The 14,480-nt window shown below is 44.1% G+C and overlaps 1 protein-coding gene across 1 annotated transcript in view; it reads right to left on the reverse strand.

Annotated features, from left to right (window-relative positions):
* Positions 1–1,888: 1,888 nt before the first annotated feature.
* The window catches only part of METRNL (meteorin like, glial cell differentiation regulator), a 29,288-nt gene continuing 16,696 nt past the window's right edge, over positions 1,889–14,480 (reverse strand). Inside the window, exons 3-4 of the mRNA XM_083597795.1 lie at positions 6,444–6,503; positions 1,889–2,964 (exon numbers count right to left, since the gene is read on the reverse strand). Of these exons, the coding sequence (XP_083453921.1) occupies positions 2,648–2,964; positions 6,444–6,503 (377 nt within the window). The 3' untranslated portion in view covers positions 1,889–2,647. The remainder of the gene's footprint in view (positions 2,965–6,443; positions 6,504–14,480) is intronic.

Here is a 14,480-nt window from a genome sequence, read left to right on the forward strand (position 1 = left end):
ACTCTGTAATTTTAATGTGTGCACCTGCCAGTATTGTGATAATAGGCATGTAGCAATGCATGTCAGCAATTTTTTAAAAAAAACTTCCCACACAAAAGAAAACTTGCCGTGTGGCAAAGCACAAGATGTAAGGGAGGATAAAGACCTCGGGGGACGTTGCTGGCAGCAGATACACAGCAGGCCATGGGGTGTACAGCGTGGCTGGAGGCAGCAGGCAGGAAGCCAGGCTCCAAACAGGGTTTGCAGGATAAAGGAGGGAGCCAGAATCACTCAGATCACAGAAATGTACTATATGGATGGGCTAGTCTTCTTTGGAAAATGGGTACATAACTGGGAGAGGAGTCCCCTTGTTAAGAGATGGAGGGGAACGGATCAGGACAAGGTGGTGGAAAAATTCTTCAAATGGAATACTTAGTTTTGGTTTTAAACACAGTGTAAGGTAGTCTCTATGTGAGTATACTGTATTCAATTATGGGGTATCAGAGTTTTTAGGAGCTAACCAGGCTGGGATAGTTGGGACAGCAAGCTTGTTGGTTTTTGAATGTCTGATGTAGATTTTTCAATTTCGTTGTTCTGTATGAGACAATGACAATAAAGATAATCGTATTGTATTGTAGTAAGCATGAGAGGAGGTTCAAACAACAGCCTAAGTGAGTAAAGGATTCCTCCTCCTGTTATTGTATAGGGGCCAATTAATAACTCCCTTTTAATTTGCATAATTTGCAGAAGGTTGTTATTAAGTCTCTGTTTTTGCTGAATGTTTATTGACTGTTGATTTGCTGCCAGTGTGCGTGTGTGCCACCTTCAGAGACCAGGTGAGTGGGGAGATCTGAAAGGTTCTTGGGAATTAGCTCAGATGAGCTGCAACAAGCTGCTGCTTCTACTTTTGCAGACTTTGAAGTTGCCACAGAAAACTAGCTGAAACATCTTATTATGTCCCCTAGTTGCAAAGCAGCATCTGGTGAAAAGTGGTCAAACATCCATCCAAACTGTTCTTCTCTCCTAATACCGCATTTCACATATAAATGGAATTAAGAATTCAAAGTCATTCCTGGTGATCAGCATCCTGGATTTAATTTAGGAGTGCAACTTTTCAGCCTATAGGATAAGCAGAAGAGAAACGGAGGAATCACGTACCTGCTGAAAGTTATAAAACTGGGAAAGAGCAGAGGTAATAGCTTTACCTGAACAAGTGGTTGTGATAATTCGGACTTTAATATATTTAAGTTTCCAATGTTCAAGCAAATTTACACCCCCAGGTAGAATTATTAAAAATGTCATTGGATACATATAGCAAGTTAGGCTGCTCTCTACAACAATGAACCCTATCTATAAGCTGTCCCCTCCAATGCTTTTGAAATACACTCATGAGTGTTCCAACAAAATGCAAGTTCTGTTTAGGGTGGGACACTTACCAAATCTCTTCTATAGGTCTTTGAGTATTAGAATCTCTGCAGGGCTGTCATAATTAAGGTGGCATTCTTGGCAAATCTTGGGAATGTTATATGGAAGGTAAGGAAACATCACCCTTGGTTTGCTGAATGGTACAGGGTGCTACCACATTACCCAGAAGCTGTACGCCAGCTCCCTCGGGCAGTAAAGCAAGATGAGCGCCGCAACCCCAGAGTCGTCCATGACTGGACCCAATGGTCAGAGGTCCCTTTACCTTTTACAGGGAGCTACATTTCAAGACTGACACCAGAACTTGTACCCAGACAGAAGTCAGTGCAGACATCTGGCACATGTGTGAACATGAAACAAGGGAAGCATGAGGGTTAAGTAGTATTTTTGTCACCTCTCTGATACAGAATAGCACCTTTGCATCCTGAACCTTGAAAAATTTAAAGCAGGGAAGGGAAGAATGTATGGAAGTCACAATAACACTGGCTCAAATCCAGGAACTTTTTATTTCTCTGGAAACAACTCACCAGCCTGAGCAAAAATTGCAGGTGGCAATTGTACATTCTTTTAATTTTTTTTTAAAAAGGAAAGCAAGTGTTTGGTTTCATAAATTTCTGTCATAAGAAACAATTTCAATTATTGTACACCAAGCTTTTTACAAAGCATCCACGTTAAGATGGTTTCACCGGCTTCTACCATGCTGTCATCCTCTTATGCCATGCAACAATGCTACATCTGCTTAACACATTTTAAAACATTAGTATTACAAAGATACAAAGGGTCATCAGTCGACTGGTATTTTTAAGACATGGAGATTGTGACACATTTCCTCTTTCGTCATTTTCCTAAGGAAGTTACAAAAAAATAATAATTTAGTTCACGTGGACAAGATGTGGGATTGCAGTCCAGCCTTGGATCGTTTGGTTCGTACCTCCATTCGTGTAACAGTGCCATTGGCCTCAAGGATTGGCTTCTGTGGTTCTTGTATTTCGTAAGATCATAACAGTTATATGGTACCTCAAGGGTCCTGGACTCCAGCCTCCTGCTTCAGCAGGATTCACTAGACTTGGACCCTCCCTGATAGATGCTCCTCCAATCACCTCTTAAGGACCTCCAAAAAGGAGAACAACGTCACTCCTGACATCAGATTGTTCCACTCCAAGTTATTAGTTCCATTTAGATCAGCGCATCTGCAGCAACTAAGAATTAGTTTTGGCCGAGCCCCAAGGGTTCAGGAATGCCATTTTCAGTCTGGGCCAATTTCACATGGATTCAGCCCTTTGTCCTTGGCCTCTTTGTACATCCTTTGGAAGTCTTTGATGCGAGGGGCACAGCCTAACCTGGCCTCCCCAAAGTGCATGTGGCCCATGAAGAGGAAGTCTCCTTCTCCTGGTTTCACCCCACATTGCAGCAGGGTCTTGATCTGTCCTTGCCACCTCCCACTCTCCTCTGCGGGCTTGAAGATCTTGGTCTTCTGCCTGTAGATTCTGTTCACACTCACGTCAATGATGGAATCTTGCTGTTCCTCCTCATTGATTACATTTTGGATGGTACCTCTGACAACTGGGGAGAAAGATTTGGACACATAATTAGGTTGAGGGTTTATGCATGCAAATATATTCACCTAACATTCCGCTTAATATCAGTTGGGTCATGCATAAGGATTATAATTGGGGCAACTGATTTAGCAGCACCCTTGAAGACAATGGATGGTGGCACCACCAGAAAGAGAGGTACAATTCAAGCGATGTCACCCTCAAAACACATTTCCTTTAGAGCAGAGTTCCCCAAACTTGGGTCTCCATCTGTTTTTGGACTACAGTCCCCATTATCCCTGACCACTGGTCCTGCTAGCTAGGGATGATGGGAGTTGTAGTCCAAAAACAGCTGGAGACCCAAGTATGGGCAACCCTGCTTTAGAGTATTTCTTAGCCTCATTGTATATTCCTGCATTGAAGTCATAACACCTGCATGACTAGCTTTTTAAATGTTAAATTTACAACAGGCAGCCAGATTTGTCTTTTTTTGAAGTTGTTACTCACAACAAAGAGTTATATCATACTCAAAATTCCTCCTACAGAAAGCACCACCGAATAGGGTTTGCATGCTTAAGGTTATTAAATACACACAGAGAGAGAAGGCCATTTCAGTTGCATTCTATTAATGACCCAGGAACATTTACATTGAATTCTCTGGCACACTGCCAGGGAGAAACACTTGCAGCAAGATGCCACCTGTCTGGGCAGCATTTTCCACCATGGCTAACCTAGATCAATCCCACTGCAATTCCTGGGTGCTGCACCCTCACGCCCCCAGTCAGAATATTGCCCATTCTGTTCACTGTATTTATATCTGCAGCACATGTCCAAGACCCAACATGCCCAGCTGTTTCATTACAACATTTCCTTAACATTCCAAGCGTGGGAAAATTGCTTTAATGCTCTCTAACGATCATTAGGAGGAAAACTGCTACCTCACAAGTCACGTTGGGCAAAGCCACTTGTCTTTTTCAGTGGCGGCATCAGGGTAGGGCAGAAGTCTAGGGTCCCATTCAGCAGGACGAAGAAAAGCCCCCTCCCCAACACGACAGACATACCACCATTTGAAATAAGCAAGGTAAAACACACGGTGGCAGGCGGTGCTGTGGTCTAAACCACTGAGCTTGGGCTTGCCGATCAGAAGGTCGGCGGTTCGAATCCCGGCGACGGGGTGAGCTCCCATTGTTCAGTCCCAGCTCCTGCCAACCTAGCAGTTCAAAAGCACGTCAAAGTGCAAGTAGATAAATAGGTACCGCTTCGGCGGGAAGGTAAACGGTGTTTCCGCGCACTGCTCTGGTTCGCCAGAAGCGGCTTAGTCATGCTGGCCACATGACCCGGAAAAACTGTGTGCGGACAAACGCCGGCTCCCTCAGCCTGTAAAGCGAGATGAGCACCACAACCCCAGAGTCGTTGACAACTGGACTTAACTGTCAGGGGTCCTTTACCTTTACTTTACTTTAAAAGTTCCAGTTACAGATAGGTAGCCGTGTTGGTCTGCCATAGACAAAACAAAAAAAAATTTTTCCTTCCAGTAGCACCTTAAAGACCAACTAAGTTAGTTCTTGGTATGAGCTTTCGTGTGCATGCACACGATACACACTGTGTATCTGAAGAAGTGTGCATGCACACGAAAGCTCATACCAAGAACTAACTTAGTTGGTCTTTAAGGTGCTACTGGAAGGAAAAAAAAATTTTTTGTTTTTACTTTAAAACACATTAGTATCTGAGGCATCAGACACTAAGGGGGGCATAAGATCATTGTGTGCAGACCATTGGGGAAGGCTAGACAGAAAGAGGATACCTTGTAGTAGCTGAACTCAGGGCATTGGAAATTTTCAAACCTCAAATAGGAACTACTGTATCAGACTCTCTCAGGCAAAATATATTTAGAGCAAAATAAAGCAATCAAGCTTACATATTCTGGCATGCTCTTTTCTTACAAAACTGATCAGAGCCATTTACACCACAGCAATTCATATATAGTGGACACACGGGTTGCTAACGTGATCTGTGCAGGATGCACGTTCGCAACCCGCAGCGGCGCGTCTGCACACACGTGGGTTGCAATTTGGCACTTCTGCACATGCGCAAAGCATGATTTAGCACTTCTGCGCATGTGCGACTGCTGAAACCCGGAAGAAAACCATTCTGGTACTTCCAGGTTTCAGCGAATCCGTAACCCGAAAAAACGCAACCTGAAGCGTCTGTAACCCGAGGTATGACTGTACACAAATGAGACTATATGGCACAGTTTCAGTGGATAGACACATGAAAGAGATCTGTTTTCTCAGTGGTTCACAGCTCACAGACAGTTCTTTGTTTTTTTTTAATAAATTTTTTTTTATTGGTTTTTCCACACATAATACAAAACAATACAACACAATACATAGACATACAAACATATAAACACGTATACTTTCTTAACCTTTCTTTTCTTGAACCTTCTTTCAGCGACTTCCCCATACCTCCCCTTTCTGCATCCCTGTTATCAATCTTTTCAGCATCCCCTAATTTCAATATAACACTTTCTTTAGATCTTATTTCTCATATCCAATTGTTAATCGCTGCAATTCTATTTTACATTACCCAAAACATTTTAGCATTCATTAATTTTACAACAGTTCTTAAGATAGATTTTAAATTTCTTCCAATCTTCTTCCACCGTCTCTTTCCCTTGGTCTCGGATTCTGCCGACAGTTCTTTGAATTGGAACTGTTTTAACTTTCAGTTTTTCAAATCTAGTTTCATTGCCCATCATGTACTTCCAGCTTACTGAAAGGTGAGCCCAGTCATAGGGGCCAAATTAAACTGCAATAGTGACATGGCTAGGCGCAACGCTCCCTGACCACCACAGCATTATCCTATTCCATCCTGATGCAGACTGCCCCATCTCATATTCTGCTATTCTTAAAGCACATTGTGGGCTGGCCTCTATGGGGACAAAAAGGACTATGGTGTAGAAAAGGGCCCTACTCCATCCACATCATAAAGGGATAACATGTAAAACTCATCCATTCTTTTCTTTTTTTACCTTCCCCACCCCCAAAAAAGAACCCCAACCCACATTTATATGAAAACAGGCATTTGAGTATTTGGGCTTTTGTTAAGGCTCCGTTTAGGAACATCAAGAGGGCAATTCCTAATGCTTTCCCCTAAAAACCTTTGAACTTCTACCTCTATTATTGCCGCCTGTCCCTCTTTGTCCATCACAGAAAAGAGCTAGCCAAATACAATGACTTTAATTGAAGCTCTTCAGAGCTAAAACCCATAAAAGCCCTTTCCTCCCTTTCCCCCTTTGTGCTTCTGGACACACTTTGTTTACTCCGAAATGGGAAGAAAAGGACTCCCTTGTTTGTTGCAATCCGGAGCTTTCAGTTTGCTCACTGTTTGCTGAGGTCTCTGCGAGCCAAATCCAGCAGGTTGTCACAATGAGGGAGTGGGGAAAGAGGGGTTTGAGAGAGTGATGGTGAAGGAAACAGCAACGGAGAAATCAAATAAACTTACCGAAGTCACTAGTGCAGACAGCCAAGAGGACTTCCGTGTCACTGCAAGGTCGGCAGGGAGCTGAGAAAAACAGAAAGGGCATTTCAGTATCTCAAGAACGTGAATGCCACAAAAACCGAAGGATTTTCACTAAACACACCCCCACACCCATTAACCTCAAAGGTCATGCTTGATGCACCACTGAAAGCAGCATGCAGGGAGCTCACATCTTTAGCTTGGCAGAAATAATGCCCTATCATTCAGGGGAGGGACCTTTGGCCATAGCCACATGATACATTTCAAGAACTCTTACTCCTCTTCAAGAACTCCCTTAACAACTACAGGTCCCAGGATTATGTTAGGAAAACCACATCTGTTCAAGTGATCTGAGTGTTTGGCATGTGTGGTGTGGATGTGGCTGTTTTTCAGCCTGAAGCCCACCTTCCCTTCTTGGAGGGGGGGATGTGTGTGGATGCTGCAAATATCAAAGATGGGTGGGGCCAGTGGCAAAAATGGGCATAGCAATAATAATGTGGGGCCAGTGGCAATCATGGGCATAGCAATTATTATTATTATTATTATTACTATTATTATTATTATTATTATTATTATTAATTACACCCCGCCCATCTGGCTGGGTTTCCCCAGCCACTCTGGGTGGCTTCCACCAAAACACTAAAATACAATAACCTATTAAACATTAAAAGCTTCCCTAAACAGGGCTGCCTTTAGATGTCTTCTAAACGTTTGGTAGCAACACATCCACCTACGCACAAGAGGTTAGTTTCTACTCACACTCCCCCTCCAGGCAAGTTAAAAGCATCATTAGACTTCAATGACATTTTCCAGCCAGACAAAAACACCTAAGGAAGTTATGAAGCAGGACTGGCGAGAGGCAAGGCTGGAGGAGAGAAGGTGGTATGGGGAGAGATCAGAGGGCCAGATAGACACAGTTGAGGCCCCTGGGTCTGAGGATTCCCCCCCCCCCCCGCGCGCTTTAAAGACTAGATTTACAGCAGGTTCTTCCCTGCTTCTGAGTTAATTTGGCTATCTGGTTGCAATCATAATCCTATTTTTCTTATCATTAACCTTTATAGGGGTTTATTTCTTCTCTCATACACAACTGTCATCTAAGTGGAAAGTAATGTGGGTGGTGGATGATCCAGGAAGCAGGTGCTACAGCGGGGAAGGTGGTTATTTTTGCCACAGTGTAAAACCATTCAAGTGCCATGCCTACAGTCTTGTTTGTTTTGTTTTGAACGCCTGCCACCTTTTTGGCACTCCTTTGCGAATTTAAACCAAAGTCACTCCCATACCTAACCGCATGGAGTGCAAAGAGAAGAGTTATGCATGGAAAAGTTTGATCAAGACAAGCTGGCAATTCAAGATGGTGTAGGTCTTTTCTACGGCTTAAAACTATGGAAATGCAGAATCTGGGCAAGCCCTCCAGGTTTGTTGGACGGGGCCATTTTCTACTTGTTTTCTCTCCTGTCACAAGGTACAGAAATGCTTCATAATAATCATGGCAGCTGTGTGCCAGAGGACGGTTATGGGAGCCTCAGCAAATCACATTCATAAATGTGATTGGCACTTTTTCTGCACAAATCATGATCACGGGGACCAGTCACCATCCCTTAGCTACTTGGTGACCTTTGTGATCAAACACAAACACACACTGGGATATAATTTGGAAATTAGAATAGTGCCATGTAAAAAGTCACATAAACAAATCTTCTGTAGTAGGTCTGCTCCAAAACCTCATTGGTCTAAGAAAATGCTGATTCAAGTATGTTTCAAGAAACAAAGGTTCTTGTGTCATACGTGGCTGAGACAGGAAGATCAAGTGGAGACTCAAGGCCAGATCTGTTACAGCTCCCAAGAACCATGTAGGCTGGAGAGACCCTATTGCAGGGGTAGGCAACCTAAGGCCCGGGGGCCGGATGCGGCCCATTCACCTCAATCCGGCCCACGGACAGTCCGGGAATCAGTGTGTTTTTACATGAGTAGAATGTGTCCTTTTATTTTAAATGCATCTCTGGGTTATTTGTGGGGCATAGGAATTTGTTCATTTTTATTTTTTCCCCAAAATATAGTCTGGCCCACCACATGGTCTGAGGGATGGTGAACCGGCCCACAACTGAAAAGGGTTGCTGACCCCTGCAGTAGAGAGACCCTATTGCTAATCTAATCAAGGGAGGAATGTAGCTGCTCTTTGTACGGGGCCAGCTACTTCTGCCGGGAGAAGGTGGGTGCTGTTAGGAGTGCAGATGTTTCTATAATACCCTATTCAGTTATGGAATTCCTTTTCTCTCAGAGGTCTGCCCTATCTAGCAACATGCTAATTAAATCTACCCGCTAGAGGCCCGGAGACTGGGAAGGGGGTTGGGTGAAGAACACGACCTTCTTTGTCATCCCAACAAGGCACTTGCAACCATCATAAAAGTGAAAACCCTCCTCCTCCAACTGTAGTAAGGATCCAAAATTAAGCTCATTGGTGGCTTAAGACAGAACTGAAGCACTGGAAGATTATAGAACCTTTGCCCTCCTCTCATACCACCTGCTATTTAATAACTATATTTTTTTCCATTTGAGCAAAAGTGAAATGAGCAAAAGTGAAGATGTGAATCAGTTGCCCCTCACTCCGCCCCCTTTTTATAGCCACATGAAATGCATTAATGTGCACACTGCCAGCTCATAGAATCCATCAGTGGCTGCTTCTACAACTTCACTGTATCCTGTGAGTCGCTAGCTAGCACGCTAGTATTCTGTTACTATAGAGAATATCACCCACAACAGCTGAGAAATTCAGGAGGAGCAGCTAACCTGTGACCAGTCATATGTTGTTGGAGTACAACTCCCATCGGCATGGCCAATGGTCAGGGATGAGGGAAGCTGTAATCCAGCAACATCTGGAGAGCTACAGGTTAACCACCCTGGACCTAAGAAGCAGAATATAACACATTCCAGTAAATGTGTTTAGGATCATAATCCTACAGCCTGGTCAGATACTGTTCCCCATGGAGAATTCTCAACTAGATAAGTAACCAGCTTAGGTGGAAAGGATACCTTGGGTTGTTTCTTGTTTTATCTGAATGCAAACTCTTGTTTGAATACGGCATCCACTCCTAAACTGAGGGGACTGGATTTCTGGATAATCAAGTAAAGGTTCAGCCCAGCTTGCTTATTACTTTTTGCAAGGGATAACAGGGCAGAACAAGGAACTCAAGAGAGCATCACTACAACAAGAGTCCACTCCCAGAGAACATCTGCCTAGTCCAATACAAGTAACATTTGACAGTTTTGGTCAGGAGGGTGGGTAGACTTCAGACTTGTCAGATATACTTTTGCTTTTTATAAGATCCCTGTGATTCACGAAGCAGAGCCAGGTGCGTGCAACAGACATATGGTTTTCGGCATGGGAACTAAACTGAGTTTTTCACACAAAAGCCCTCTTCTGGTCAGCTTTCTTCATTTTGGCCACTTAACTCAGGTGCTATTGTTAAGCAATTGGGAGTCAGAAAACCCTTCCTGGTCTACTGAAAATCGCCCAAAGATCCACCAAGAGATGCTGACCTACCTTGTGCTCACCCCGGCCTAGCTAGCTAGTGCCTAGAATACTGAATTTCCTTGCCTCAGCTTAGAAATCTAATATTGCAGAACAGAAGGTCCCAGAGAAGCACTGACCCGGCCTGAAGGATTATGTCTCCAAATCCAACCAATTGCTCCAGCCAGATGATTTATATACAGCTCAGTACTTCATATAATAGGATTACACATACAAAGCACGACTTTTTCAAGAGGAAAAGAAGCCTGAGCAGAGAAATTGTTCCCTCTTTGATGCAAGAATGATTTCTTGATTAGTACAAGGAACTAATGCAAGGGAAAGCACATACAGTACTGAATACTACTTTGGGGTTTCTGTACACGACTCTTGAGCATGCTTGACAAAGGGTGCTTTAATTTAGACGCTACAAGGAAGTGCCTAGAAGAAGTCTGAGTGATTCGTGCCTTCCTTTATGCACTTGTCATGTAACTACCTGAAGCAGCACGCACCTAGAAGTCATTATCGCCGTGGAGATGGCAGGAGCTGGATGGGCAAATCTCTTCTGCGACATGTGAGTGCTTGAGTCTTCTCAATGCCACAGTTAGGATCACTTGTAACAAGCATGTAAGAGCAAGTTCCCCCAACCTTTATTACCTTATATAAAATCTTCACAGTGCACCAGGTGCTGTCTGCATTAAGGTGGGGGTTGGTAGGAGAAGAAGCACATGTAGAATCTCTATGATATGATATTCAAAGTCCAACAACATTCAGACCATCAAAAATTATGGGTCTTTGTGCTTAAGGATTCTCACGAGGCGAAAGGATGCCGACGAGGAGCACATTTATGCACTTCTATAGTGACTTCCTAAAAGGACGCGGGTGGCGCTGTGGTCTAAACCACAGAGCCTAGGGCTTGCTGATCAGAAGGTTGGCGGTTCGAATCCCCGCAACGGGGTGAGCTCCCGTTGCTCAGTCCCTGCTCCTGCCAACCTAGCAGTTTGAAAGCACGTCGAAGTACAAGTAGATAAATAGGTACTGCTCCGGTGGGAAGGTAAACGGCGTTTCCGTGCACTGCTCTGCTTCACCAGAAGTGACTTAGTCATGCTGGCCACATGACCCGGAAGCCATACGCCGGCTCCCTCGGCCAATAAAGCGAGATGAGCGCTGCAACCCCAGAGTCGTCCATGACTGGACCTAATGGTCAGGGGTCCCTTTACCTTTATATTGACTTCCTAGTTTGTGTGTTGCTATGGGAAGGAATCATTTACAGCTAAGATTTATGAATAGAGACCTTTTTATGAGCAAATCTCCTGCACGCTTAGAAAAATAAAGCCTGCCCCCCCCCCCCCCGCTGCCGCCACCATGTTGAGCAATATAAATATATTTTAAGAAGACAAAAAATACATGCATCACGCTTACTAATGCATTTTCTGCTTTTGGCAGCGGTTTAGATATCCCCAATGCTCAGAATCCCAAGCAAGCAATAAAAACCACATATGCTCCCCAATAATCCAATCTGCAAGAGAAAGAAAAGCAATTTCACTCCATTTCCAAAGCCGGATGCTAGCTCTGCTAAAGAGACCATGGCATAATGCTGGCATTGTGCATGCTTGCTATCAAATCAACTGGGAATTCCTTTGATGGAGTGTCGTGACCTGAAGTAACCTAAAGCAGCCCTTACCCGCACTTGCAACCCCTTGACCCCCACTGCCAACTAGTGCATCTGAAAGCCCTCTGTTTACTTCTGTACAGGAAAAGTGGAGATATTTTTACATTTTGCCTTGTGAAACTGCAGTGTAGGCCCAGGTGCCTTTAGCCAAGTGACTTCTTGGTTTCTGCTGAAACCATGGCAATAGGCTTTATTGCAAGCCAACTAACACTGTAAAAGGTAAAGGTAAAGGTACCCCTGCCCGTACGGGCCAGTCGTGTCCGACTCTAGGGTTGTGCGCCCATCTCACTTAAGAGGCCGGGGGCCAGCGCCGTCCGGAGACACTTCCGGGTCACGTGGCCAGCGTAACGAAGCTGCTCTGGCGAACCAGCACCAGCACAGCACACGGAAACACCGTTTACCTTCCTGCTATAAAGCGGTACCTATTTATCTACTTGCACTTAGGGGTGCTTTCGAACTGCTAGGTGGGCAGGAGCTGGGACCGAAAGACGGGAGCTCACCCCGCCGCGGGGATTCGAACCGCCGACCATACGATCGGCAAGTCCTAGGCACTGAGGTTTTACCCACAGCGCCACCCGCGTCCCTAACTAACACTGTAGAACATTTATTTCCTTCAATTACAGTACTTCTCTGCAACAGGAAGAAATGGACATGAAAACTCCTGGGTCAGGGCAAGGTGATCAAAAGTCTACATTATTTCTTGCAGCTTTCCCCCTGTGGTTAACATGTCTTACTGAGGAATTCTCATCATCTACATTACACAATATGTAGATTTCAGTTACCCCATGGTCAAGCCTCTCTTGCCGGCAGTCATTCACCTCCAGCTACTGCCTGGAGGTAGGTTTGCCATTAGAGCTCCTCCAGGGTGAGAAGTGCAATGTATACTATTGGGTTTTTGTGTTCCTAATATTAGCACAAGGAAGAGTGGGGCCAGTAATTTGTGTGACAGTTCTTTTAAGACAGGTTATTTCGTGATTACACAGCAAAGGATGCACCAAACCTTAAAAGAACAAAAATAACAAAATGCACCAAGCCCACTTTCTTCTCTAGGCCCAGCGTTAAGACCCAGCACCTTCAAAAAGCTGCTGGAGCCCCACAGCTAACACCGGCCCTGGGACCACCACCTTTAAACATTTTGCTCCAAGGCACTGCCAAAGGGGTAGATACCAGCAAAATGAAATGTAACTAAGGAAGCAGCAAAGATGGTCAGGGGCCTTGAGACTGATCCACACCCTACATTTAAGCCACATTCAACACACATGGTGTCCCCCTAAGAATCCTGGGAACTGCAGTTTGTTAAGGATGCTGGGGAATGATATCTCTATGAGGTGGAAACTACTGTTGCCAGAATTCTTTCAGGGAAATAATGTGCTTTAAATGTATGGTGTGGATCTGGCCTAAGCTCTAGGATGAAAAGCTGGAGTCAGGCACATTTAGTCTGCAAATGAGACTATTAAGAGGCTGTCACATACCAATTATATTTTCCTGTTGATCCAAAGGGTAGAATCTGAACCAATAGGTTTGAATTACAAGAGGGGGAAAGTATTTAGATTGCAAATGGTTAAGGACAAACCTCTTGATGGCATGAATAGTGGATCAGACTGCCAAACAGACACAACACAATTCAGCCCTTCTCAGATGTTTTAAACTGAGTCTGAATGAGATGCCGCAGTAGTGGGCTTTCCACAATGATAGATGGTTGGAGTAGATGCTATTTGATGCCCCCCCCCAACCTCTGTAATTCTGTTATTCTCTCCAACAATAATCAGCTTCTGATATTAATGAAAAGCTATGAAAGCAGTAGAAGAGAACTTTTGTTTTCTTCTGGGATTTGACAAAAACAAGGTTTTTTAAAGGCACGCTGAACTTAAGATTGTGTTTCTCTTGACTCGTCACCATCTTCATTCCATCCATAAACTTGCCTATGCCATAATTGCAGAACTGAGAACAACATCCAGCTGCTGAACAAAACGAACTAGCTTCTCTCACAATGTTTATAAGAAAAAGCTGTGTAAATTATAGGGAATGTCAGGGAGGAATAGACACACTGGAAACTTATAATGAGGAATCGTAAGTGGTTCCAAAGTTCTATCGTTCACATTCAGAAAGTTAAGGCAGAGATCCTGCACCTAGGTACATATGTACTAACCTCATTAAAAATCAAAGCAATGTACGCTTCCATTTCTGGATGCAAGATCATAAACTTACGCCCATTTAAATCAACACGTAGCGACTATTTCAATCCAAAATCGAGACAAGGGCAAACTGGTTGCTCAACTATTGGCAGCTGTTTGAGTACCAGTGGTCAGAGTTTGATTATATTCATTATGGAAGGAAATCTGTTCCAACACTAGTGGCTCTTCTGTAATTATATGTGGGTTCAGAGAGTCCAATTTTCTCCAAGGTTGACAACAATTATGATCAAATCTGACTGGAATGGAAATGTTAGATGGTGGGGAAAACTATGAACAGCTGGGAATTGTTTTAGGTAGGGTGCACTCAAGGGCCAGAAAGCCACAACTCCAAAACAAAATGAAGCTCTAGTATGCAAAAATGGGGGGGGGGGAGAGATGCTTCCTGAATAGTTCTAGTGCTACAAAAATCTGAAGTGCTTCTCCCCAAACAAACCACTCCAGCTCCTATCATGCCCAGCCAGCATGACCAACCATCATGGATGATAGGAATTATAGTCCAGCAACATTTGAGGAGTACCATGTTACCTAAGGAGATGATCTCTCTCATGTCACCACACTGAGAAAATGGACATCCCACCGACACCATTCTTGATGTGACCCAGAAGTCCCAGATTCTCTCACTGTTTCTGTGAAATGCCCCTTTGCCTCCT

The sequence above is a fragment of the Podarcis filfolensis genome (genome assembly GCF_964270895.1).
Source record: "Podarcis filfolensis genome assembly, chromosome: 2".
NCBI classification, from domain to species: Eukaryota; Metazoa; Chordata; class Lepidosauria; order Squamata; family Lacertidae; genus Podarcis; species Podarcis filfolensis.